This window comes from Octodon degus, unplaced genomic scaffold (genome assembly GCF_000260255.1).
Source record: "Octodon degus isolate 3935 unplaced genomic scaffold, OctDeg1.0 scaffold00045, whole genome shotgun sequence".
NCBI classification, from domain to species: domain Eukaryota; kingdom Metazoa; phylum Chordata; class Mammalia; order Rodentia; family Octodontidae; genus Octodon; species Octodon degus.
The window spans coordinates 3,556,483-3,583,430 of record NW_004524621.1 but is presented as its reverse complement, the minus strand read 5'-3'; the positions used below and the strand labels follow the sequence as shown (position 1 = coordinate 3,583,430).

Genomic DNA, 26,948 nt, shown 5'->3' with positions numbered 1-26,948 from the left:
GTGTGTGTGTGTGTGTGTGTGTGTGTGTGTGTGTGTGTGTGTGTGATGATCATGTGTGTGTGCACACAAGCATGTGCGCTACCAAAGATTAAATCCAGGTCGTCACACTGTACTCCACCATCAGCTTTTTTTATTTCTGAAACAGCATCTCACTAAGTTGCCAGATTCCCCAGACCAGGCTCAAATTTATGACCCTCCTGCTTCAGCCTCCCAGAGTGCCAAGATTACAGGTATCTAACTCCTCACCTGGCTCTAAGAAGACATCTTTATGAAACTAAACCTATTGGTTTTTTCTTTATGAGTCTGTCTAAAAAGCCTACTTTCCTTGCTTCAAAGATAAGAAAGATACAAATTATTCTTCCATCTGTGATTATCTTGGTTACATTTAAATTTGACTTTAGAAAGTACTTCCCTTTCTATGCTGAGGGACAAATTCTGATTTTCTTCTTCTAAGTGGCTGGCCAGTTGCCCCAGGCCAGTGCTAGAGTGCCCCCCATATGCTCATTCCTTTGAAACGCATCCCTCGCAGGCATTTAAGTATTTGCTCTGCTCTCTAACCTGCTTCTTCCATCTGTGCTGCCCTACCTCACACTGCACTGTCAGGATAAGTTACCAGCAAGAATTTTCTGAGAAAATGTGAAAAGGGCTTGGCCTCCCTGGTCACCAGGGAGATAACCTCCAAACAACAGGACATTTTTACCCATCAGATTTGAAAAGCAAACTTAAAGATTAGTAATACCCAAGATTCATGAGAATATGGGACAGAGAGACTCATATTCTCTTGTTGAGAATATAAATGGGCCAAGCTGCTTAGAACAATTGGCATTATGAGTCAATTCAAAATTTAAAAATCTCAAGACTTGCACATTTTGCAAGTCCGTTATCTACCTAAATACCACATAAATAATCTTGCACAAACACTACTGTCAAAAAACAAAATTGCGGTAAAATTAGCTTTGAAATCTCAATGACTTTTATTTTCAATTCCAGATTTGGGCCACAAGTCTCTAAAACTAGAACTGTGCTCCAATGAACAGAGGAAGGGGAGATGGCTCAGTAGAATACACGCCTCCCTGGCAAGCTCAAGGGTCTAAGTTCAAGCCCCGGTTCCAAAAAAAAAACATTATGCCAATGAACAGAGGAGGAGACTGATTTACAGACAGAAGGGTTGGTAAAGAAACACAGTGATGTTCAGATTGGTCATGTCAAAGGCACTTTTCTTACAAATGCCACAGGAGTGGGGACTCCCTTACCACGCCCACTAGCACAGGTTTGTTTGGGGGGCTGAACTACTGTCTCACTAATGGCTGAGAAGATCAGAGCAGCACCTTCACTGAGCTTGTGACACAGAACTTCGGTGTGAGCGGCTCGCTTGTTCTGCATGCTGGGCCTAGAGCAGGAGCTCCATCCAACCAGCTCCCTGCTACATTTCCTTTAACAGCCTCCAGCAAGTGAGAGGATGACAGATACTCCTTCATGTCCTGATATAGTGTGACCCTATTTGTGTGATTCAAATCTCAAAACTATGATTCTGCATAAACTGTATGTTTGTGCGTGTGAGAGAGAGACAGACAGAGAGACAGGGACAGTCAGAGACCAGAAATAGTAAGAAGACACTCAAGGAGGACATGGGTGGGGCTGGAAAGAAGGGAGGCGGAGCATTCCACCACAGGGACCCTTTACAGTTACAAAATCCTGGTGGGTTATTTGCACAACATAGATTTCTTACAACCAGCAGAACAAAGCTTCCGTTTCACCCTTCCTTTTTCAGATCAGCCTGGTCTAGCTTATTGATGCTACCAAACTGATGTTACCAGAGAGTTCCAGAGAGACTCCACTAAAAGTGTTAAACGTCCCGTGTTGACCTCTGACACCACCCATCCACTCAGCAAAGCCTCTCCATGGACAGTTTGCACTTGCACCCTGATGAAAGCCACTTCGAATGCCTATGTGGTACGGTCAGAATTATTCAGGGTTCCTCTGCATCTCATGAGCCTTTGGTACAAGAAAACCAGATGAATCCAGAGTCCTCCAAGTGGTGGGACAGGGAACAGGATGCCACACACCTGGGGCCAGTGCTCAAAGCCCTCCAGGCACAAGAGCTCAGCTGGCCAGCAGCAGAGGACAGAACTTGAGATCTTCCTCCCGGGCTCTAGCACCTCCCCTCATGGGTGAAACCAAGCTAGAGTTGCAGGAAATAGAATTGGACCTCTGATTCACCTGTTAGCAGGGCACTGCCCACCAGAAGCTGAGATGTCCCCTTGTGTCCTGACAAGGGGCCCCCAGGTAGCTGAAGATGATCAGGGAAATGAGCCCAGCCCCTGGCCCCTGCCCACCCCACCCCACTCTGCCCTCTGAGGGCATCTGAAGGCACAGCAGCCAGTGTCTGTGTCTGGAAGGGATGGTGGGATTTTGTAATGTCAACATGTTCCCCAGGACACTGGTGGGGTGAGAGGAAGGTTACTGCACCTCTCCCTGCCAAGGCGCCTCCCCACTGACTTACGTTTTTGTTCAGGAACTTGCCCTGGTACCTGTGGTTCAAATGGATGAGCTCAGCCGCGCCCATCTGCTGGCCATGCACCCAGGTGCCAACGTACTTACTGCCGGTCTCTGCATAGAAGTAGGTGCCTTGCCCATGCCTGGCAAAGATAAGAGCCACAGTGTGTTTGTCTCCACATTCTGAAAGCCCTCCTGGGCTTCTAGCACAGACAGTGGGGCTGAGTGAGGGTGTCTGCAGTGCAGTGGATACTGGCTCCCAGCCAAGTTGCTAAGTTGACTTCGATGTCCAATCAAAGGACACCTCCTGCATGGCGCCCCACGCATTTGACTCTGGTAGGTACCCAGAGGCAGGCTGCTTCCCAGGCTCAGGCAGAGCTGCTGAGAGCTGACCTCTGGCACCAGTTTGGATCTTCTGTGCCCTCTGCCCCTAGGAATGGGGGGTGAAGGCTCCACATGCTCTGTCCACACGAGAGAGCAGCACCTGCTACTGGGGTTACACTGGCTCTGGCATTCACACCACACTTGCTTTGGAAACGCCCAGGGAAGTCTGTAAATGGGATCTGTTGGGATTTTGCTTTCTAATAAGTGTAGCAAACAGAAAGCATCACTGTTCTTATTCCACAAACACAGCAGTGCTGGAAGTTCAAAGCAAACCTTTGGTGAGCGAACCACTCCCCGGTGTAGGTGTCATTGTTGATGTAGTAGTAGACACCATGGCCATGCCGCTGGTCTTCTGCCCACTCCCCTGTGACAGACAACACAAAACGAGCACTGGTAAGAACAGAATAAGGTGACTGGGCCATGGCCCCTTTGAGGCCCAAAGGGCCCCAGTAGTGTGCCCAGGAAATTCTGCAGGACAGATTCAGAAATGCAAAGGCTGTGGCAACTGTTCTCTTGCTTTGTGACCTCCCTCTACCTGCTCCCCTTGTGCCCACTGGCACAGTGGCTAAGCCATTCTGGAGAGCTGAAAGAGGCAGAGTGGAGTGGGGTCTACCAAGCACTGGCCTACAGCACTGTACAAGGGGGATCGAAATTTACAGTATTTAAATTTTAAATTTTTATTACAGTAAAAGACACACAATCATGATTCCTTCTCAAAATTCTCCCCTGTGCTTTAAGCACATCCCTCCCATTGTGCTTGCCACTTTCTGAAGCAGCTCTGGAGTTCTCTTTTCTAAACGTCTTTACATGGTGCAATCAAAAATACAGTGAGTGCACCACCCAGTGGAAAGGCAGGCTCCTACAAACATCACAGTGCATCCCCATCCACCTTACTTACCAAATCAGGCCCTGGACAACTTCTGGATATTCCCAAAGTCAAAAATGACCAGTGGCTCTGTGTCACTTATACTAATAATACATTTTTAAAATTCAAACATTCACCATATTTTTCTTTCACACCATGTATGCATGTGTGGCTCTCACTGGCTGCCGGGGACAGAGGCAGCATTCAAACTGAGCCTGCCTGTTGTTAGAAAACCACAAATTAAAGCAACACTGAGCTTCCATCTTACCCCATCATCAAGAGTGGCCACAATCAAGAAATCAAATAATGACAAGTGCTGGCGAGGCTATACTGTTGGTGGGAATGTAAACCAGTACAGGCACTATGGAAATCAGAAACTGAAACTAGAAATTCCATTTGACCCAGCACTCTTCTGGCTATCTTCCCAAAAGAGTTCCAGAGCCTGCCTGGTAAGCACAAGGTCCCAAGTTTGATCCCTGATGCCATAAAAAAGGAGTTAAAGCCACCATATTACAGCAATACATGCACACCCATATTTATAGCAATGCTACTCACAATAGCTAAACCTTGGAAGCAGCCTCTTTGCCCTTCAACAGATGAATGGATAAAGAAAGTGTGGTATTGGGCCAGCCATGTAGCTCAGCAGATTAAAGCACCTGCAGCAACTGGGGTTCAATCTCCGGTGTGCCATGCCGGCCCTGCCCCCAGGGTGCACTGAGACAGTGATTAAGGCTGGGCATGGTGGCATACACCTGTAATCCCAGTACTAGGGAGGCTGAAAACAGGAGGATCACCATGAGTCCGATCTGTGTAGTGAGACCCTGTAAACCCTGTACTAAATACATTTAAAAAAAAAAAAAGGAAGCGTGGTATTTGTATACCATGGAGTACTACTCTACAATAAGGAAGGGTAAACTTGAGTCATTTGTAGGAAAATGGATGCACCTTGAGAGCATACAGCTAAGTCAAATAAGTCAGACTCACAAGCTTTAATATCATGCAGTTTCTCTTTACTGAGAGACCTAGAGTAAAAATAATGAGCAGTCTTAGGAGCCAGGAGGATCGCTGCAAGTTCCAGGCCAGCCTGCGCCATAGAGTAAGTTCAAGGCCAGCCTAAACTACATAGCGAGACCCTGTCTCAAAATGACAAGAACAACAAAAGGGCAAAATAAAATATAGATAACAGGACCTCGGGAGCTAAGGTTAGGAAAAGGAGAAAGAGACAAAAGGCAGCGGGGAAGAGAGAAGGGGTGAAGGAGGAACTGGGTTCCTTATGCGCATGGGCCAGCCCCACACAGGAGTGCAAGCTTGATGCTCTACACACAGGTAATACAAGACTGAAGTTTTTCCTAAAAGAAACCAACCAGGCCCACCCAGCCCTGTGAGTGATCTTAGGGCCACAGTGCCTGTGCTCGGTGCGTGTCCTCAGACCCAGCAGCAGCTCTGAGCCTTCCCAGCCCAGGCTTGGCCCCTGTGTGCCAGCTCCGTGCCTGATGCGTGCCCTCCCCCAGCCCGGGTGGCCTTGCTGGGCACCTGCACATGGGCTCCAAGATTTCATGTCGGCTTGATGGAAAACACTGAAATCAGCAAAGACCTGAAACTTTCCCGTCACCTGGATGCTGAGGCCAGCAGCAAGCTGGGCTGTTACAGGGAATTTCAGATTAATTTCTACAAAGCTCACTGCTTCACCGATGCAGCTCAGGTGCCAAAGGCTCCCGGCCAGGCTTCCTACAGTGGGCAATTCTCTTGCAGTCTCACACACTGCCAGGAACAAGCCACTGGCTGAATAATTAGAAACCAATTTGATCAAAGTGTTGAATGGACAGAAAAAAAAGGAATTGACAAAAAAAAATTTTTTTAAAAGAAATTGGCCTTCTATTCTGTCTATAGAAAATGGTTGTTTGTTTGTTTGTTTTGCAGTACTGGGGGTTGAACTCAGGCCCTTATACTTGCCAGGCAAGTGCTTATTCTACTGAGCTATCTCCCCAACCCTGTAGAAAATGTTGTAAAGCTGCTTTCTCACAGAGAGATAGACATCCAGTGGGGGTAGGCTACCAGTGGTAGGGAAAGCTAGGAGTGTGCAGGGCTTCATTCAAAATCCTCAGGGTACCTTCAGGGATGCTGTGCTGCCTGGGGCCTTTTAAGGGCCTTTTAAATTTTTAATTTCTTTTGATTTCTCATCAGTAATAAAAATGTATGCATATACCAACTTTATATTCTTGTCTTCAAGAAGACCCAAAGCTCATACAAGCTTCTTACATAAAACCAGATCCAGTTCCACAATATGCTAAGGAAATTGCCCAAGCAGTGCCTGTTCCTATGAATAAACCCTGAAGTTTATCTGCACAAGGAACTTCTGCATAGTTCTTCCATCACTCCCAAGTTTCACAGCATCACTGGTGACCTGAGCACTATAGGAGGGTACCCACATGTGTCTGCATGGAGTCTACACCCCGCCTGGTGACAGAGCTGTCAGCAGAGGGCGACTAGAGGCTCTACAACTGTAGGATCTCAAACACAGAGGACATTTGAGACAAGTGCAGGCTCACCAAAAACTCAGCCTGAGAAGGTGAGCAGCAATTGTTAGCAACGAAGAAGGGGACTCAGTCCCATGATGTAATGCACATGTGACAGGGACAGTATGAGTAACACTGATAGAGAATCAAAAACTGGATATTGATAGGGATGGGTGTGATGGCACACACCCGTAATCCCAGCACTCAGGAGGCTGAGGCACGAGGATCACTTCAAGTAACCTTTGAGGCCAACCTGGACTATACGTGAGCTGGAGACCAGCCTGAGCTACACCTCGAGACCCTTAGCCAAGGGTCTTCCAAGAGCTACAGCTCAGCACAGCCCAGTGGTACAGACCTCGCTGGACCATGACACCTTTTGGTTTGTTCCCAACCAAAGACCATGACAAAACTACAACGACCCTCTTGTCTTGGCCCTGTGAGCTATCTCCACACTAGTGGAGCGAAATATACATATTACATATTATATGTAAATTTTTCAAAACTGAAAAACATGAGTTACAAATAACACTAAATTTGCTGCTAGTAAGGCTGCTGTGGACACGGCTTTGACATCACGCTCTGCTGTAAGAACTTGTGAGATGCTGGCTGCACAGGAAACCGGAGCCGGAGGAAGGTGGGCCCCTCGCAGGGCCACGCAGGCAGTGTGGGTGGCTGTGGCACAATCTCGCTGCAAATTGTGTAACCACATGTCTTACGTTTGCACACAACTTGTTAAAAAGATTTTGATAGTTGCTCATCCTTCTTATTTTGTCAGTGGACATTTTTGTTTGGGGGTGCTTTTTGTTTTATGTGTTTTGGGAAGGGTCATGGTGCTGCTGTTGTCACTGTGGGTGTTGTTGTTCAAAGTACTTCTGTCAGTTGCTTTTGGATCCAACCCAGGGCAGCCCTTCAGAAGCTTGCTAAGTCATCAAGCCATCAGGCTGGACTCAAATGTGCTATCCTTCTGCCTCGCCCTCCCAGAGGGTTGGTACTACAACAGGCCACCACACCTGGCTAGAAGTTTTTAAAACCAGGCTTCTTCTCAGGAGGAAACCTCCAGCTGGGTAGATATCTGGTGTTGGATCTCCCTCTGAGAGAACATAGTGTCACCTCTAAGCTCCCACAGCTGTCCCTTGTCTTGATCACTGTAGCCCTAGTCTAGCATTCCAGGATCAGCAACCACTTAAGGTAGAAGCTCTCGCCTAAGGCGCGCCTCCCCTCTAAGATGCAGGCCCCTGGTCCTCACAGCTGGCTCCCTTCACTGGCAGCCAGCAGGCAAAGAGAACGAGCCAGCCTTTATGGCAAAGGCCATGCCAGACCCACAACTGTCCTGTGTATCGAGTGCACTGCCAGAAGCAGCCAGGCCAGGGCGGGATTCTCCCAGGCACATGTCATCCCAGTGTCACCAGTTCTCACACACATCTCAGAAGCCCTGGTCCCTTCCTCCTCCAGCTCCTGCCTTGGTGAACTTCCAGACCAGCCAACTTCCTGTCACCATTTTTGTTTCTTCATAATTGTATTATTAAACGTCCCCATTTTCATTAGTTCCCACTGGCAGAACACAAGACCAGCCCTGAGAAGTGATGCTTTTTCTCCCCTCCTACCTCAAAGGCCTCTAATGGCCTTCACCCCACTTAGTCCCTTAGCTTGTTGCTAAGACACAATGCCAGACACTGGCAGCTTCATGAGGAGAGGGTCATTTGGCGACACAGCGTGTAGAGGTTTCAGCCTGCAGTTGGCAGGCTCCACAGCAGGCTCCACAGCAGGGCTGAGTGGCAGAGGGGCCTGGCAGAAGAGAGCTGGGAGAAGTACAGCTCAGGAGGAAGAGGAACTCGCTGGGAGGTAGTCTCTGCAGGTATGGAGAACCCCCTGTGCATGGTGAGGTCTTGTAAGTCAGAAACAACCTTCCCTCCAGTTAGTTAACCTCCACATTAGAATGTTTTTTTTTCAAATTTTATTCATTTATTTACGTGTGTGTGTGTGTGTGTGTGTGTGTGTATGTGTGTGTGGCCAGCTCAGCCCACCAGGGGGCGAGGCTGGCTGGCATGTGGTGCTGGGGGATTGAACCGCGGTCCCTGTGCTCTGCCAAGCTTGTTCTAAGTAGGTGCTTTAGACCACTGAGCCATCTCACCAGCCCCACATTAGAATGTTTTTTAAAAATACTATTTTGTTCAAATCATATCAACAGCTGCTCTAAAACTGGAAGTGCCCAAATGTGAAGAGGCTCACAGAATTGAGAAAGAATTTCATACAGGCCTGAATGAAACTGTTCAAAGTTCACTCACAAAGCAGATGGTCCCTGCTGAGATGCAGGAAATCTCTACTGGAGCAGGCAGGAGTACAATCCGCAGCCGTCTCAGAATCAGAGTCCTCACCCTGTGCTCTTTGTCATCTGTTGCTACTGGTGTTTGTCTGGTCCAGGACCAGGGCAGATAAACCATCTGCTTTGGATCAATGTCCCAAGGGGTCTCAAGTCCCTAACTACTGGAAGTGGAGGACCTTGATGAGGCAGGGACTTTGTGGGAGGAGCTTAGCACCAGGGGTGGGGACCCTACCCCCCCATCTTTTCTTCCTGGCTGCCACAGGGTGAGCAGTTCAGCTGCCAGGAGCTCCTGCTATGAGGTACTGCTGCCTCTGGAAACAGGAGCTGAAGTAAACCTTCTCTCCTTTAAGATGGTCACTAATACTTGTCACTGTGATGGGAAGATGACACCAGAGCATAGCATGCTCTTTAAGAATATGGCATCCTGGGGGCCGGGGAGATGGCTCAGTGGAATAAGCGCTTGCCTGGCAAGCTCAGGGGCCTGAGTTCAATCCCTGGTTCCAGAAAAGAAAAAAAAAAAAAAAAAGAATATGTCATCCTCATTAAGAAGTGGCCAGCACACACCTATAATCCAAGCTACTTAGGAGACTGAGGTAGGAGTATTGCAAGTTTGAGGCCAGCCTGGGGAACTTAGCAAGACTTTGTCTCAAAATGAAATAAAAAGGGCCAGGACATAGCTCAGTGGCAGAGGGTCTGCCTGCACATGTAGAGACCCCAGTCCTGTCTCCACTATGACAGGAAAGAAATATAGTGCTGTCACCTCAGTCTCATGGACACTCACTGAGCTCTTCCTGGCCCCAGACACTGACAATCCCATCCTCAGATGACAGATGAGAAAGCTGAGATGCAGACAGATAGAGTCACACATGTCACAGGTCTCTTGGGAAGTAGACAGACATAAGGTAATGTTTCCCCAAGCAGGGACAGGAAGCCCAGAACACACTGCCAGGAATGGGGATGGATTGCTGTGCTCACAGCAAGAGCTCGGTTCCTGGGGAGGTGGGGAGGCCTCAGGAATGAGGGGACAGAGCCTCCTCAGGACCCAATATTGTGTGATGGAACTGGGACAGAGATGGGAAAGTCAGCTGAGCAAAGGACAGAACCACTACATTCAAAGACAACATGTCGATGTGAAAAGGCTGTGGTCAGAAATAGGGACAGCAAGGATAATTTGAGGGAAACAGAGGCACAGAGGCATGGGTGCCAGCCACAGCCCAAGGGTGGGCCCAGAACCAGGCTCCCAGAACAGCCATGCTGACCACAGGGACAGTGATACTTCCCATGCTAGTTAACTAACCAGTTAGCTAATTAACTACACAAGGCTTCCCAAACACAGGCACATAGTTTGAGTTTGTTGAATGACTAATGGAGCGAAATTTAAGCTTTGCCAAATACTTGCATGTCCACGGACGAACTCGGACACAAAAACTTCTACAATAAAAAAAGAAAAAAAGTGGGTAATATTTTACCTTCATATCTCGATCCATCTGGATATATAAAAGTGCCTTGACCATGCTTTTTATTTTTAAGATATTGTCCAGTGTATCGGGCACCATTTTTAAATTTGTAGACCCCCTGAAATACATGGATCACATCATTGAGATTATTCCTGAATTGCATATTTGCTAATAGAGAATAAAATAGAAAGCAAGACACCCTCCAGGGTCTGACCTGGCCGCTTCTTTGCCCGAACTCATAGCTGCCTTCATACACGTCTCCGTTGGGCAGCCGTGCCCTGCCGTGCCCATGCCGCTCCCCGGCTTCATTGCGCTCCCCTTCATACTCCTGTAAAGAAGGGATTAAGGGCCCCATGGCTCAGGTCACTCAGTGGAGGCCATGGGCCTGGCAGCCCCAAATTCAGTCATCCCACGGGGCAGGTGAGGCAGGTAACCAAGCCCTGGCCAAGGCCACATGACTAGTGTGTGTGTGTGTGACCTCTCCACACCCCTGTAGCCTCTGAGCCTACATTCTACAATGCGCAGCCTCACTTGAGAGCCAAGACCAGCCATGTGTGAGGAATGAGACGGGCTGTGCCTGATGTGGCCTACAGTAGGCTGGACAGGTGGGGCAGCCTTGTGCACTTCCTGGCAGAAGCAAGTCCTCCCCACAGGGATCCCTGGGTGTCTGTTCCTGAGATCACTGTTGTCCTGCAAGTAGCTCCAATGGGAGGGAGAGTGTACAGAGTGCCGGGCATACATGGGCGCCACTGCCTCCCAGCTCAGTTCACTTTATCTTATTTCAAACTCCCTACCAAGAAACAAGGTTGAAACACACAGAGCTGGACCTGAAATAATTATATATCTATCATGAAAGTCAGTTGGGTTGGGGGGAGCTCATTGGTAGAGTGCCTGTCTAGCATGCACCGAGGCCTGCATTTAAGCCCCACACCCCATCCTGAAATAATGTCCCCTGGCTTATCTCAGCTATGTGGGGGAGGGCAGTAGAAGGCAAGAAGGTCACTTGAGCACAGAAATTTGAGGCCAGTCTGGGCTGTATAGCAAGATGTCAGCTCAAACAAATGAATTTTTTTAAGTTAAATACAAAATATAATATAATACATAATTGCTCGCCATTTTCTAATCTGTAGCACCATAAGTGTGGAATACACACAATGCGTAACAAAGTGAGACAAGTGTGCTGGTGCATGTCTGTCGTCCCAGCACTAGGAAGGCAGAGGCAGGAGAACTACTGAGAGTTTGAGGCCAGCCTAGGCTACATAGTGAGTTCAAGGCCAGCCTGAACTACATAGGGAGACCCTCTCTCAAAACACAAAAACAAACAAAAGGTAATACAAGGGACAAGTAATACAGTAATAATGAGTAGTTTAAAGCATCTTGTTGGATCACTTAAACATGCACAACATTTATTTTAAAAGTTAAAACGAAAGCCCGCGTGGAATTGGATCTGCGCAGATTTATTACAAGTGTGTCTATATTTGCATGCACGTCAGTGAAGGCTTCGGACAGAAACAGACCTGTTTCCCTTGGAATTCTTGCCTAGACTACAGAATTTGATTCAGCATGAGCTTAAACCAAAATGTATAGGGCACCACCTCCCACCCAACTCAGAGGCCTGACCCCAAGCTTCTGGGGTGACCACATACAAAAGAATGACTTAGTCTAAGGGATCCCAAACTTCAAAAGTTCTGGGCACCAAAGTTATAACCCAGGTTGGGCCCTTGAGGACAGTCAGTAAAAGCTCACCGGGTAGGGATTGTTGGGTTCACTGGGAAGCAGACCCTGAATAAGCCACCGTAAAAAGGCAGCAAGCAAGGGTGCACCTCGGTGTAGCACAAGCCTCTGGGTAACTTGACTGCAGAAGGCATCTAGGGCTGTCGTGATGCTGTGGTTTGGTTCGTACTGGTCTGTGCATTGAGGACTGTCAGGGAGGGGAGAGGTGAGTCCAGGCACTTCTTACTCTCCATAGTGGCCAGGTCATTCCAATGGACACAGGTCAGGCAGAAGCTGAGAGATGGGGCTGCAGAGCTAGGGAGAAGCTCTGGACAGGCACCAGTGACATTAGCAATGAGGTGCTGGACTCTTCCATTGATTCTGAAAATATCCTCAGTCCCTGCTTCCATGAACATGCAGCCAAGGTTCCCAACCCATCAGCCAGGGCCTGTGGCCCTCTAGCTTGGGAAGGAGCTGCTATCAAAGTAAAGAAACGAGTACACTCAGAGCCAAGTCACACTGCCCAGTGAGTCCCCTGCCTCCTCTCTGCTGACTCAAGGAACGCTGGGCAGGGGTGCACTAGTGGGTCTAGGCCTATAGGGTGTCATCTCAGAGCCACTACTGAGCCCAGGTCTCTGTGGCGTTTCTCAGGCTGCCGGGAAGCAGCATCCTCCATCTCAGAGGAACAGAGCTCAAGTTACAGAAGTAATTTATTCAAATGCCTGGAACAATCCAGTAAACTCCCTTCAAGGAAGTTCACACTGCGGAGAGAAAACGACAGAGCCTGGGCCTGGAAATCTTTTCCTTTAAATGGGAGGTAAGAGTGCGGGAGGGAGCGCAAGGCGGGCGGTGAAACCAGACGTCACTGCGTTTCACCTTTCACCGTCCACTGGAGGACGCAGCGCCTCCGGGTGTGGCCGGCGTGGTCCCGTCCAGGCTGGGCCACTGCTCGGCTCTCGGTTCCGGGCCTCTGCACCGCCAGACCGACCTCCGGAGCGCGCCCGCCGCCGTACACCCCGGAAGCTCTCTCTGTCAGGAGCTCTCACCCCAAGATTGTTCTCTCCCTCCTCCTCCAACTCCTCGGAGCCCAGGTCCGACATAGTCTCTTCTCGGCTTCGAGTCTCGTCGCCACGTCCTTAGCAGGTAAGTACTGGCCACCTTCCTCCCGCGCGTCCACCGTCGCCATGGAGACGGGCCGGGAAGGGGCGGGGCGGAACCAGTGAGGGCGCTGGCGTGTTGCCCTAGCAACAAGAAGGACACGTAGACCAATCGCTGCCCCAAACGAGGGAACGAAGATCTGGGCGGGGCCAAAGTCTCATTGCAGAGCTAGGGTAGGCCCTAGGATATTGTCTTAGCAACGGGAAGGCCGCTTTGACCAATCATGGTCCGGAAAGGGGCGTGGCCGAAGACACAGGGAGGAGCCAGGGGCGGCCCTGGGATACTGCCCTAGCAATTTAAGGACACGTTAACCAATCACTGCCCGGAAGAGCACGTTGACCAATCGTGGCTCCGCCTTCGGTCTATCCTGGACAAGGCTGCTCACCGAGCCTAGGAACTGGGCTCAGGTCTTGGGGGCGGTAGGCGCAGCCGCATCACTCGTGTTGATCTCGCCCCGGGCTGGTTCCCGGGAGGTTGTGGGTGGCACTCACCTTCCCAAGCTCTAAAGACTCCTGGTGATCTCGTGCTCAATGCTGTGTCTCGGGTTGGTCGGTGAATGCCGCCTGTGCTCAGGCTTCTCAGAGTAGATGCACCCCACATGGACCACCCTCCCACCCACATTACCTCCCTTCCACCCCGAGCGAGTCCCAGTCTACCCCTCCTCGCACTCTCAAGCGTCTTCTACCTAGCTCAGCTCACAGCCCCCACACAGTCACACGCACACAGTCACACTCCTTCACCCCTAGCTTCCCTCCAGGCACGGACACTGCCTGTCCGTGGCCACTCCGATGTCAACCACGCCCTTCCTACACCCACATTACAGCAGCCCTTGCCTCCAGTCTCATCCTCAGCATCCTTACCTCCTTCTTTTTCAGATCCTGGACATTGACAGTCTTGTTCCCACACACTGCGTCCCCAGATGGTTGTGTCTGCACTTCGACATTCAGCTGAGCAGACCACTAGCAAAACACATAAACATCCCTCACCTCCCCACCTGTATGCACTGGCTGCGGGTGCCCTACTCTCTCTCCTAGGCCTGCCTTCCCGGCTCTGCCTACCAGAAATCACTAGCTAAGGAGCTTCTTGACAAAATAGCTTCAGGGTGTCATGAAAAGACACCCTGAAGGAGGGAGAGAGGAATGGGATTTAGAAAGGGGGAAAGAAGGGCCCGGGAGATAGCTCAGTAGAATAAGTGCTTGCCTGACAAGCGCAAGGGCCTGAGTTCAATCCTCGGTTCCACCGAAAAAAAAAAAGAAAGAAAGGGGGAAAGAACTTCAACTATACCCCATCATAATGATCTGAATGTAACAAAAATGTAAAATTTGAATGACAATTTTCAAAAATATTTAAGTTTAAATGCTACATATGTAAGATACACAATGGAATGACAAGTTAGCATATCCATCACCTCCCATAGTACTATTTGTATATGAGTGTGTGTTTGTGGGGGGGTGGCCTGGGGACACTTAAAATCTCATCCAATTTCAAGTGAGCAAGGCACTAACATTCATGATGGTCACCATGTTACACATCTGATCCCCAGAGCTTACTTATTTTATAACTAAAGTTTATACCCCTCAGCCAACATCTGTTTCCCCCATGTCCCGGCTTTGTAACAACCCCTCCACTCTCTGCTTCTGGAAGTGTGACTTGTTTGCAATTCACAATGCTATGGTTTGAATGTCTTCTTCCTGGACCAAGTATTACCAGTATGATAGTGTGTTAGTCAGTGTTCTGTCGCTGTGACAAAATACTGTAATTCTGAGATACTGTGATGGATTCAGGGAGTAAAGGCTTATTTTGGCTCATGGTTTCAAAGCTTTCTGCCTTGTTCATTGACTCCTTGACTTTGGGCCTATGGCAGTATTGTACATTATGGTGGGCGCACATGGCAGAGGAAACTGTTCACCTCAGGGCAGCTGAGAGTGAAGAGAAGGGGCCAGTGATGCAGTATGCCCTTCAAGGCTCTGTACCCGTAACCTACTATCCTCTAAGCTCCACTGTTTAAACATCACACACACACACACACACACACACACACACACACACACACACACCCCTAGCAGGGCTCTTGCTAGCAAGCATGCCTTCAACACACAGCCTTCGGGCGAAACTTCCACCAGTGTAACACAGGTATTAGAGTGAAGCCTTTAAGGAGTGATAAGACAACTAGGGCTCTGTGCTCTGCACAGCATTCAGGCTGTGTAAAGGAGGCTGCACAGAGCATCCTGCTGTCTTGCTTTTCTGTAGTAGAAAGACAACAGCGTGTTTGTCCCTGCACCTTTTCCCATTTGAGGACACCACAAGAAAGCCCTCACCGCAGGATCTTGTCTTATCTTGGGCTTCCTGGCCTTCACAATGATGAGAAGATAAATTTCTGCTTTATGTACTACCCAGTATTTTGTTACAGCAGCACAAGTGGACTGACAAGGGCATATGGGTGAGACCACACTACATTTGACTTTCTGGGTCTGGCCTGTTTTACTGGCCTCCAGGTACATCCAGGGTATGACACGTGATAAGATTTCCTTTCTTTTTTCAAATGTGTAGTGTTCATAACTCACTATCATGTCCTTTGTCAGCTGATGGACACTCATACAGTTTCTCCATGTTGGCTGTTATGGACACTGCTGCACTGGATGCAGGAGTGCTGGCCTCTCTGCAGCACAGATTGGATATGTGCGTGGAAGTGGGATTGGTGCACTGGCTGATCATTCTAGTTTCAAGTTGGCTGACTGACTGATTTTGCTATACTGGGGTATGTCAGCTACTTTTCTCTCTTTGGTTGGACAAAATAACTGACATCCAGAATTAAGGAAGGAAAGGTTTATTTAATTCCTAGTTTGTGGAGGTTTCAGTCCATATTCAATGGCTCCAAGGCAGGGTGGTACATGGCAGAGGGCAGCAGTTCATGGTGGCAAAAAACAACAAAACAGCAAGAGTAAAAATGGGAAGGAGCAGCAGCAGCAGCAAGCCCCTCTCTCCCCCTTATGTCATATTCAGGCTGCCTTCCCCAGGGCGGGTGCAGCACTCACACCTATAATCCCAGCATTGGTCATGAGTTAATCACCAACTCTAGAAGATCGCCTCATGACTGCATGAGGCTTTAGGGGGACAACTAGACACAAACATGGGGATTCAAGCTAAGTCCCCACACATGGTAGGCATGCACTCTACCACTGAGCTATACCCCCAGCCTTTTTTCTCTCTATTTTTAACTCTATTATTTTTCATGGTGAGTTTGTTGGATTCATATATGCTGCCCTGATTCTGCTGTATTTTGAATTTTTTTTTATTGTAAGCACTAGACACCTCCCTTCTGCTACTTCTGTGGAGCCTCCAGTTGGGTTCATTGTAACCCATCATTACTGGAGGCACCAAGTCCTGCCTCCCTCAGTAGGCATCGGAGTGATGGTTTGCCTTCCAGACACCCAAGAGCCATGTCATCCTCATCTGTTTCCCATAGAGCACCTAGAAGAATGTTTTGCACATAGTAGGTCTCAACCAAAGGCACAAACCCAGTTTCCATGGTCTTTGAGGCTCAAGGTAAGATGGCAATATTGAGAAAAAGACAGCAATGGGTTTTTTTTCTAATGCGAAGGATGTATTTATTGAGGGAAAGAAAGCTCCTGTCTGAGAGAGGGACAGGAGGGGGTTCCCAAGCGGGTGGTCCCCAGGAAAGACAGCAGGAGTCTGTCTTCCTCCATCAGTGTTACTTAAAATAAACTGATTTTGTACTTGAAGGCAAATAGCTCAAGTGAAAATAAGGTGGTTTATTCAGGGCTTGCAAGTGCAAGGGAAAGAGTGACCATCATTGCATTTTTCGGGGAGACAGAGGCAGAGGAGTAGAAAAGCTTGACAGTAAAAGAGGGGAGGCTTCAGAAGCTGTGCCCTGGGGGTATAGCTCAGTGGCACAGGTGCCTCCCTGACAAGTGCAAGGTCCTAAGTTCAATCCCTGGTACCAAAAAAAGAAGCCGTGCTCCATATGGAATGCTGCCAGCCAGCTAACTAGGAGCAGGGCACCTTGTGCCCAATAGGGCTGCCTCTGTGCCCCACTGGTTATCACAGTGCTGGAGACAGGCTATAGATGAGGAAAACTGCCAGTTGTTCAAGTCCTGGCCATTTTGGTTGTGGCAAGGGTTATTGTCTGGCTTCCTGGCATTTGGGCAGAGACAGTGGTCCAGCTTCCTGAAAGCCTCACTGATAGCAGGCTGGTCTCCAGGCTTGTGCTGTGGACAGCGTTTGTGTCCTGCACTGTTGCTGTGTCAGAGTTCTGCTTTGATTCACGGCCTGGCCATTGTCCATTTGTATGTTCAGCAACTCGTATGTTTTTGCAAATTATACAAGTAACTGTTTCATCTTAAAATATTGAATGCTTCTTTCTGTTGCTTTTGAAATGTAGTATCTTAAATAATGATAAATAGATCATATTATACTAGTAATTTAAATATTCCAAAAAAACACTCTGAATGGAGAGAAAATAGTGCTTGGAGGCATTGTTTAATGAAGCCACTACCTAAGCAGAACTACGATGCCTGTGTTCTCAAGCTGGGTTCCCATGGCTCTTGGACTTTGGCAACCCCTAGCAATTTACCTACATTTTGAGCCTCAGTTTTCTACTCTGTAAATGCAGGAGAATAAGCTCTTAAAATCTCCAAAGAGTGGCTGTGGTGATCAAAGATGCTATTTTTATCAGCATATTGTTATTTATAGTTCTCAAAGAAATCACACAGCAGCTAAATAAAACTTTCCTTACCCCACCTGCCATGCTATGTTATTTATGTTGTGGTAGTCACTGGGCCTTCAGTCCCACTAGCAGCACCACAGATGCTAACATCTATGTGGGACGTGACCCCTATATCTCCCAGAGCACACCATACCCACAGGCTTTTCTCTCAAAAAAATAATATCGTATGTTTGCAATGTTACCCAAATCCTGACCCAAATCCAGCACTTACAAAATAAATGAGCAAGTTACAAGCAAAATGACAGCAAGACCCTAAGGTTATATCATTTTTAGTTGCAAAGATGAAAACATAAACACCAAAACTTAACAGCTTATCTTGTGGGGAAAAGTGAGGCGTTGGAGATGACAGATGATCATTATTTTCTTTCTACTTGTTGGCAGTTTCCACATTTACTACAATTGAGCATGTCTTCTTTTTATAATTAAATGTCAAAAGTGTTTTAAATGCTAGAAATCTGGAATGGTAATATAATCAAATATATGCAAATAAATGTTAGCTTTTGGCATATCAAAATAAATGTCAGAAATTCAACTTTCTAACTGGCTCTGACAATGACAGAAACTAACGTTTGCCAAGTTCTGACCCTGTGCAGTGTACTGTTAAGCATTTTCTATGCCTTTACTTATTAAATCCCCACCACCTTATTAGGTCCACGTTGTACAGCTAAGGAAGGGAGGCTGAGAGATAAGATCATTGCCAAGACCAGGCAGTGGGCTGGATTGAAGCAGAGCTGCCTAATTCAAGAGCCATTGCTGCTGACCCCAGACCTCTGATTTAAGGCAGTAAATATGGTTTTCTGGGGGTGACTTCTACCAAGCCAAGAGCCACTGGCTATATCAGTCTTCCACTGAGATCTCTAGAACTTGCCTTAAGCAATCTGTGGTTAAGCAAACCCTATTCTGGGTCATATTGTAAGAGTAGCTGCACCTAGCCATGGTGCCACTGAATCCTAAGCATTAATCCTAGGTTTACGTCCCATACAAACCAGTCAGATCCCCACCTCCTCATCTTTCAAGCTGTAGCAGATTCACCATAATGCTGATTCAGTAGTTATCAAAATAATTGATGGGAAAGGCAAGACAAGGCAGACGGCAGGCCTGACCCCCTGCCTCTTCAGCAGTAACTGCATTCCCAACCCCTTCCAGAAAGGAGGTGCTCTCCAGCTGGGCATCACCCCATGGCACCTGCAGAGCTGGGGTAGGACTTGATAGAGCTTCCTCAGAGCAGCCTCTAGCCCCACACCCTAACTGCGAAATAACTGGTGATCACAGAAGCCTTACCATAGGACTCTAATCATCCTGCACCAGGTTAATCCCATCATCTCATGGCTCTTTCTCATCATTTCACAAGCCCAGCCCATTATCTCTGAGCAGGCTAGTCTTGTAATCCCATTGGGCTTTTCCATAATCCCACAGCAGTTCCCTCCCATCATCCCCTGAGCGTCTTTCATCATCCTCAAAAGGAGGAAGAAGCTACCTGACAGAATTTCCAGAGTAGAGTAGACAGAAAGTGTGCTCATGGTTCTGATCCATTTCCCCAGTAAGAAATCATTTTTTTTCGACTTGCCCCCTCCAAGAGGATCGTGAGGAAGTCAAAGAGAGGGAGGAAGGCCCTGTAAACCCAGGGATTGCAACGGTTCCTGACCAAGTCCTTGTGTGTGTCCCAGCCAGGCTTTCCAGCACAACTGGAGAGAAGGCCTGAAGAACTGAGGAGTGTCAGAGAATAGCCAAAACAGGTTTCCTGTTTTAGTTTGTGGCAACTACTCAGATGAAAAGCAATAAAATAAATTCAGATCCCTTTGGAAGCATAAAGTTGTTTAAGATGATTGTGCTCTCATAAATGTAACAGTTTATGTAGCTATAAATGTAATTTATCTATATAAGCAAATATGCATAGACATTTTCACATAGCCATACATTTACATATCCATTACATTTTCTATATATCCATATGTAGAACTGAAAGCTTCTTTTTTCAAAAAAATATTTTGTATCAACATTTTGTAGATACAAGTCAGACCCAGGGCTGGAGTTCCTACAACACTTTCTCTTTCTGAAGTCAGTTTCTTAATCTGTAAAATACGGATAATGGTGTCACTGTCCTTTAGGGCTGCTGTGAGAAGTAAATAAGGTGTTTACTGTATAGTATACAATAAAGCACTGAGTGACTGTCAGCCTATTACCATTAATTATAGTCGCTATCTTCCTAGTGGACTAAAGCCCTTGGTCTATTGGCAGATGTCTCGGGGAGTTCCAGCTCCAGTTTCTCGTGGTCGTGTTCAGTTGTTTCTCTCATCCTGTGGTTCACAGCACCAACGACAATGCAGCCAGGTTAACTGTGACAATTGTAAGTTAGCCTGTGATGACCAGATTGCATTCTACCGCCATATTCATAACATGGACAGATGGATTCTTAAGTACAGCTAGGTTATTTTAGTGGTTTGGGGATTATATCTTTAGTAGACGTGGCAGTTGACAAGGAAGAAATAACCAGGTACACACACTCCCTAAGATATGCAGTTTAACAGGAAGTTGTTTTGCTTTTCCTTTTCAGTTCAGGATTGAACCCAGAGCCTTTTGCAGTCAGGCAAAGTGCTGTACCACTGAGCTGGACCCCTGGCTCTGACTGAAGGATACTGAAATAGAGCTGTTAAAAGAAAAATATAAATTCTTTTCACCCCCGGAAGTGGGATTGTTCAGTTAAGCCACAACCACTGGGGCAAGTAGTGTAACGCAAATCAGTGAGGGTGGAAACAGGAAATGCCAGCAAGCTGGGCACACTTGAATTTCATGTTGTGCAATAGCTCAAGGATGCAGTGCTTGGCACGCAGTAAGTGATTAATAAACATGTTGATCAAAGTAACATTAGATGATGCCGCACACGGTGGCACGTGCCTGTGATCCCAGCATTCAGAGAGCTGAGGCAGGAGCCAGCCTGAGCTAAATGGTCAGTTTGAGGCCAGGCTGAACTGCAAAGTGAGATTCTGTCTCAAAAAGTCAAAAAAAAAAAAGAAAAGAAAAGAAAAGAAAAGAAAAAAGAAAAAAGGAAAGAAAGAAGTTACATATTGCTTTACAACAGAGCTACATGTTAGCACTTGGAAAAAAAGTAAAGTATATCATTTTTTTTTCTTTTATGTATTTGGTACAGGGTCTCACTATGCAGCTCGGACTCGTAGTGACCCTCCTGATTTCAGCCTCCCAGTGCTAGGATTACAGGCATGTGATACCAAGCCCTGTCTCTAGTGGCCAGCTCACCCGACCCTGGGGTGGGGCCAATGCACCATGTGGTACCAGGTATCACATCCATGTTCCTGCACTTGCCTAAGCAGAAGCTTAGTCCTCTGAGCTATCTTGCCAGCCCTAAGTATATCTTTTTCTTTCTTTTTTCTTTTATTTTTTTATTTATTTATTTAATTTTTTTTTTTTTTTTAATTTTAGGGAAGGGGTTGGGGGATGTAGCTCAGTGGCACAGTGTATTTTAAGGAAGTGTCTACAGGGTGTTCAGGGTCTCCCTACTAGCCTCACAGCCTCCCAAGAGCTGGGATTACAGGCATGCGCCACCATGCCCAGTTTCAATTGCTGTCTCAGCATATCCCAGGAGCAGGACAGGCATGGCAGGCCCAGGTATCAAATCCTTGGCCCCTGTGCCTGCTTTCAGGCGCTTTAATCCACTGAGCTATTTGGCTGATCCTAGTATATCAATTTTTAAATTTCTTTTCTTCTGATTTATGATTTTTTTTTTATTCTTCTCAAATCAGATTCTTGTTTTCCAGGAGCTGTCTCAGCACTTACTTACATGTGACTCTCTACCAAGTAGTATAGCACAGGCTATGAGAAAAAATTATAGACCCATGAGGAAAAATTGTGCATTAATTCACACTGGTAACCATTTAACAACAGGATGATACCCTGTGAATGTTAGTCCTTGTTTTAAAATGGATTTCGGGGACTGGGGAGATGATTCAGTAAAATAAGTGCTTGCCTGGCAAGCACAAGGTCCTGAGTTCAATCCCTGGTGCCACCAAAACAAAAAACAAACAAACAAAAAAAATGGATTTCAGTGCTGGGGTGAGATTAGGGGTAGGCTTGCTTACCCTGTGTTCTGACACCACAAAGCAAATACATCAGGTGGTTATTTCTGTTCCTTGTGGCTGGATACTCAAGGTCGGTTCTACTTTTGATATGAGCACAAATGATCAGGGAGGGGGACATGGGGCTACACACAAGACCTAAGGATGACTCAGGCTCTGGAGAAAGGGGCAGGGAAGAAGAAGCCAGTTCGGCAGCAGCTACACTAGTTTCCCAGCATAAGGCTTGCTCTGCCCAACTTGGGAGAAGGTCAGAGGATCCAACCAAGTACGAAGGATAAAAATGCTCTCCGTTTCTATAGAAACATAATGTGTTTCTATGGAAATGTAATGTGTATATTTAGCTCGGGTTTTAAATGTTTACATAGTATTTGGTGCGATATTTGATTTGAATGAACACAGGTACACATATGCCAGTAACGCAGCCGAATAACATGGTGAACATCTGCGAAGACACTGCCCCAAGTGTATAGGTGAACGAATGAGTGAATGGGATGAATGAATGAACTAGCTATGAGCATCTGAACGCACCAGTCTCTGCCACATCACAAATGTTTGTCCATGGAACTGAGCTTTGTAGAACTGAGGGTTCCTAGACTACTAGGAGGAATATTAAGACTCTGAATCAAAGGGCTTGCTGAGAGAGTGATTGAGACTGGGCGTGGTGGTATGCACACCTATAATCCCAGCACTTGGGAGGCTATAAACAGAATCACTGAGTCTGATCTATGTAGTGAGACCCGGTAGACCCTGTCCTAAATAGATAAACATATATAGAAAAAAAGACTCTAAATTGATATTGCCACATGGCTTCCTACAGTAGCCATGCCCACCGGTGTGTGACCCATGCTCCCAAGAGCTGGAAGAACATTATTCATCTGCAGTCAAATGTTGCTGTTAATTTACATAGTCTTCAGCTCAATCATGTAGCTGCGTATGTTCATTGTTCCTTCTTTCTGCAGTGCAGTTCCTACATTTCTCTACGTGTTGAACAGTTCGTCAACTTTTGCAGCCTATCCAGATGTAAGCTTTCCAGGGAGGTCTCACAGCTGCCTCTAGAGGTGGCCTTATGTCCTGCTGTGGAGCTCCCTTAGCCCTGGCAGTGCACACACAGCCAGCCCCCTCACAGTCAGCCTTCCTGCAGAATCTACAGTCAGCACAGAGACGGCCTGGAGCAGATGCCCAGAGCGCTAAAATCTACTGGATATCTTTAGAAAAGGGAGATACACAGTAAAGCACACAAGAAAGTAAACATGACCCATAGTCACACTGCCCAGAGCTGGCCACGGAGTCCAGGGACTGTGATGTGCATCCTTCCAGGATTTTTTTTTTTTTTTTCATGTATTTAGGACAGGGTCTACAGGGTCTCACTACTTAGATCAGACTCCTAGTGATTCTCTTGTTTTCGGCCTCCTAAGCACTGGGATTACAGGTGTGTGCCACCACACCTAGTCTTAATCACCATCTCAGGGCACCCCAGGGGCAGGGCCAGCATGGCACACAGGTGATCAAACCCCAGCCAGCCACTGCACTCTGCCTAAGCAGGCACTTTAGTCTGGCTAGCTCCCTTCCAGGATTTTTGATGAGTATACATTTTTACTAAATGTTTTTAAATTCTGCTTTTTGGTTTACCCTTATCATGGAGCTATATGGAACATGTTAACATTTTACCACACGTTTTTAAAAACTGAGTAGTGAGTGAGTCGCGAGTGGTGGTGCACACCTGTAGTCCCAGCACTTGGAAGGCTGAGATGGGAGGATTGCTGTGAGTTCCAGGCCAGCCAGGGCTACATGTGAGTTCAAGGCCAGCCTGAATTACAGAACGAGACTTTGTCTCAAAAAGAAAAGAAAAATTACATTTCACTTTTAAGAATATATCCAAACTAGTTTGCCTCTGTGTTGAATGAAAGAATGAATGAAAACATTGAATGCAATTTTGATGAAAGTAGGATGCATTGTTTATGGACATTGTATTCCACATCATTTTTAAGGCAGCACTTGGAGGGCCTTCTCCTGGGTCGTCATCCAGGCCTTGTGTGACCACCAAAAGGACTAAGTGCTCTGCTCCTGTGCCTTCAGCTTGCCTGCTGGTCTCAGTCCGTCTCTCTTTCTCCAAGCCCACACTTAATGACCCCCAGTTGCTAGGAAAATCTTCTAAACAGTTGCCGGCCAAAGTTGTCAGGAGGGCGCATGACTCATTTCACTCTCTCTGTTCACAGTGCAAAGTGAGGAAGGCTTTAAACTGAGCTATAGTTTTGAGTTTCCTAGGACAGGCTTGTGCCATCAGAGGGCTGCAGCCTGGTGCCAGAATAAGAAACTGACTAAAACCACTTGGGAGCCAGCCTGGGTCCTTGGCAACCACATCCGGGTAATACAGGAACAGCAGGTGCTGTTCATAGCGTAGTGACGGGTTTTCAGTTCAGACACCCTGAAAGAGCTTTCCTATAGAACAAGGGCAGAAATGTAAAAAAAAGTGTACTTAAAACATCAAGTAAGATTGTTCCATTTAGGTTGTGATTCAACACTGCACCCCTTGATTAGTTTCCTTCATGTATGCAAAATGTTGATTCATAAAATTACATATTTCAAAACACAGACGTTTCAAGTCTGCAGGCTTTAATATTTTTTTTAAGAGTAAAAATTTTGTTAAGGATTTGGGGACTCAAAAGTTATGAGACTTGAAGCTTCCTATAATTTGGTGTAAACTAGATGTAAGTTCCTAAAGACAGGGACCTGTTGTCACCGCCTGTGTAACAGGGACAGTGTTCTACAGATCAAAGCATGTCGTGGCCAACTTTAGAGAAGAAAATGAGGCACAGAGGCGGGTCCACTGTGAGCTGGGCAGGCATGCTAGTGTTGGTCTTGCAGGGGCTGCAAGCTGTGAGGACTCTGTCACATACCTGGTGGCCAACCATAGATGCTGGTGTCAGCATCAATGTCCCTGGGTGGTGAATAGGGAGGACTCGGAGCCTCAGTTTAACATAGCACTCTGGTGCCCTACAGAGATCCCTTCACCTGCCGTCGGGCCCACACCTACAGAGCAGCCACCGAGCAAGAGCATAGGGAGGGCGGTAAGGGAAGGACAGGCTGCCTGGGGCTGGCATTTTGGGTCTCTAGTTTGCGAGGCTGATTATTTCTGGGTAGGTCTTATTTGCAGGGAAATATGTTAGCAAGACTATATCTCAAAAAAAGAAAAAAGATCATCTTGAGCGATACTAAAATATATCAAGTTGCATGTATTACTGAATTCTTTAAGTCTTCTTATTTTTATTTTATTCACTGCTACTGGAGATTGAACTTAAAACTTCTGCACTGAGCTCCACTCTCAGCCCTTTTGATTTTTTTTTTTTTTTTTTTTTTTGAGACAGGGTCTCACAGAGTTATGCAGGCAAGGCTTGAACTCATGATCCTTCTGCCTCAGCCTTCCAGAGTGCTGAGGTTATTGGTGTGTGCCACCAATCCTGGCCACATGCCTCATTTTAGAAAAGATTTCACTGATGAGGATTAAAAACTAATGGCCTCAACTATGGATGTTAAAGCAATAAGTGAACCAGAAGGACAAATCACTCAGATGTGCCCGGGTTCAGGCACAAACCCTTGGGCAGTCAGCTCTGAAGTCATGATCAGGGACTGGGCACAGGCTTCGCTGGCCATACCTGATGATGAGCAGGGCAACTCAGCAAGAGCCACCCTTCCCCATGCTCTGAGGCAGCCAGGAAAAATGGGTAGCACTGGCCAGACCAGAAGGTTTGGGGCAGAGGGTCTGAGACTCTCAGCACCTATGTGAAACTCAAGCACCCTCTCCCTAAATAATCAAATAGGGACTGGGGAGATAGCGCAGCAGAATAAGTGCTTGCCTGGCAAGCACAGGGTCCTGAGTTCAATCCCCAGTACCACAAAAAAAAAAAAAAAAAAAAAAAGATCAAACACAAGTCCAAAGCAACACTGAAGTCCTGCAGTCCCTGAATTGAAGCCATTCTCCATTGAAGTTGGACTGGAGAATACAGGTCGTTAAAACCCTCACACTGAGTATTTGCTTGTCAGTCTGATGTGGTAGCCCAATGTGCCTATAATCTCAGCACTCAGGAGTCTAGGGCAGGAGGATTGCTAGGAGTTCAAGCCCAGCCTGCGTGACAGAGTGAGTTCAAGGCCAACCTGAACTACGTGGAAACCTGTCTCAAAAAAACAAAAAACAAAAACAAAGGGACCATCTAGATAGCTCAGAAGATCAAAGCACCTGCTTAGGCAGATGCAGGGGCCCAGGCACACTGAGACAGCAACTGAGGGCTGGGGAGATGGCTCAGTGGAGTAAGTGCTTCCCTGAGACAGCAATTGAGACTGGGCGTGGTGGTGCACACTTATAATCCCGGTACTTGGGAGGCTGAAAAACAAGAGGATCACTAGCGTCAGATCTGTGTAGTGAGACCTTGTAGACCTGTACTAGATACTTTTTTTAAAAAGCATCCTCTTGCCGTCACAGTTACCAGCACAGGCTCAGCTGCCCAATGGCTCTGTCTTTGATGAATCATCTTGACCTCCACAGACTGGGTCCCAACGACCCACAAGCTTAGGACCCAGAGGAATTTACAGCAGACTGGCCATGAGGCAGTCTGGGGCAAAGCTCGGCCAGAGGGACATGTCACTGAACTCACTGTCCCTGAAGTGGTGTCACCCTGAATGTGATCGGAGCTGCCCGACACTCCTCCCTGAAGTCAGCATCCAGTTACTCCCCAAAGACATTCGAGAGCTCTTTCCTTACCACAGATGCAGAGGGAAAATGAGAAAGATACTCTGCCAGAAAGTATTGCTGAGGCACCTTCGAAACAAGGAAATGTGCCCAGCCTGCTTTATACAGGTTAATAAAATGGGCATTTGCAAAACTCTCTCAAAAAAATTTTATTTTTTTTTAGTTCTTTGACACAGGATATCAGTACATAGTCCTGGCTGGTCTTTGCTATAAAGCCCAGGCTGGCCTTAGCCTTGAAGTCCTCCTGCCTTGCCTCCAGTCTATGGGATTACAGGCACGCGCCAATACGCTTGGTTCACAGTGCCTAAGATTGTATCACTAAAAGCCACTACCTAGGTTAAGCACAGCCTTCTCTCATTTTATACCTTAACATTTCTTTTCCTTTCAAAATACATGCCTCTACTTTTTGGGACATGTGGTACTAAAGGCATACACAGCAAGGAGCATTTGGGGT

General features: G+C 47.1%; 2 protein-coding genes across 2 annotated transcripts in view; one reads left to right on the top strand and one right to left on the bottom strand.

Annotated features, from left to right (window-relative positions):
* Rsph1 (radial spoke head 1 homolog) overlaps positions 1-12,938 on the bottom strand; it is a 19,522-nt gene extending 6,584 nt beyond the window's left edge. The window contains exons 1-5 of the mRNA XM_023716028.1: positions 12,801-12,938; positions 10,256-10,369; positions 10,054-10,159; positions 3,154-3,244; positions 2,504-2,639 (exon numbers count right to left, since the gene is read on the bottom strand). Of these exons, the coding sequence (XP_023571796.1) occupies positions 2,504-2,639; positions 3,154-3,244; positions 10,054-10,159; positions 10,256-10,369; positions 12,801-12,854 (501 nt within the window). The 5' untranslated portion in view covers positions 12,855-12,938. The remainder of the gene's footprint in view (positions 1-2,503; positions 2,640-3,153; positions 3,245-10,053; positions 10,160-10,255; positions 10,370-12,800) is intronic.
* Positions 12,882-26,948, top strand: part of Slc37a1 (solute carrier family 37 member 1) — a 66,209-nt gene continuing 52,142 nt past the window's right edge. The window contains exon 1 of the mRNA XM_023716027.1: positions 12,882-12,897. The gene's annotated coding sequence lies outside the window, so the exon portion shown is untranslated. The remainder of the gene's footprint in view (positions 12,898-26,948) is intronic.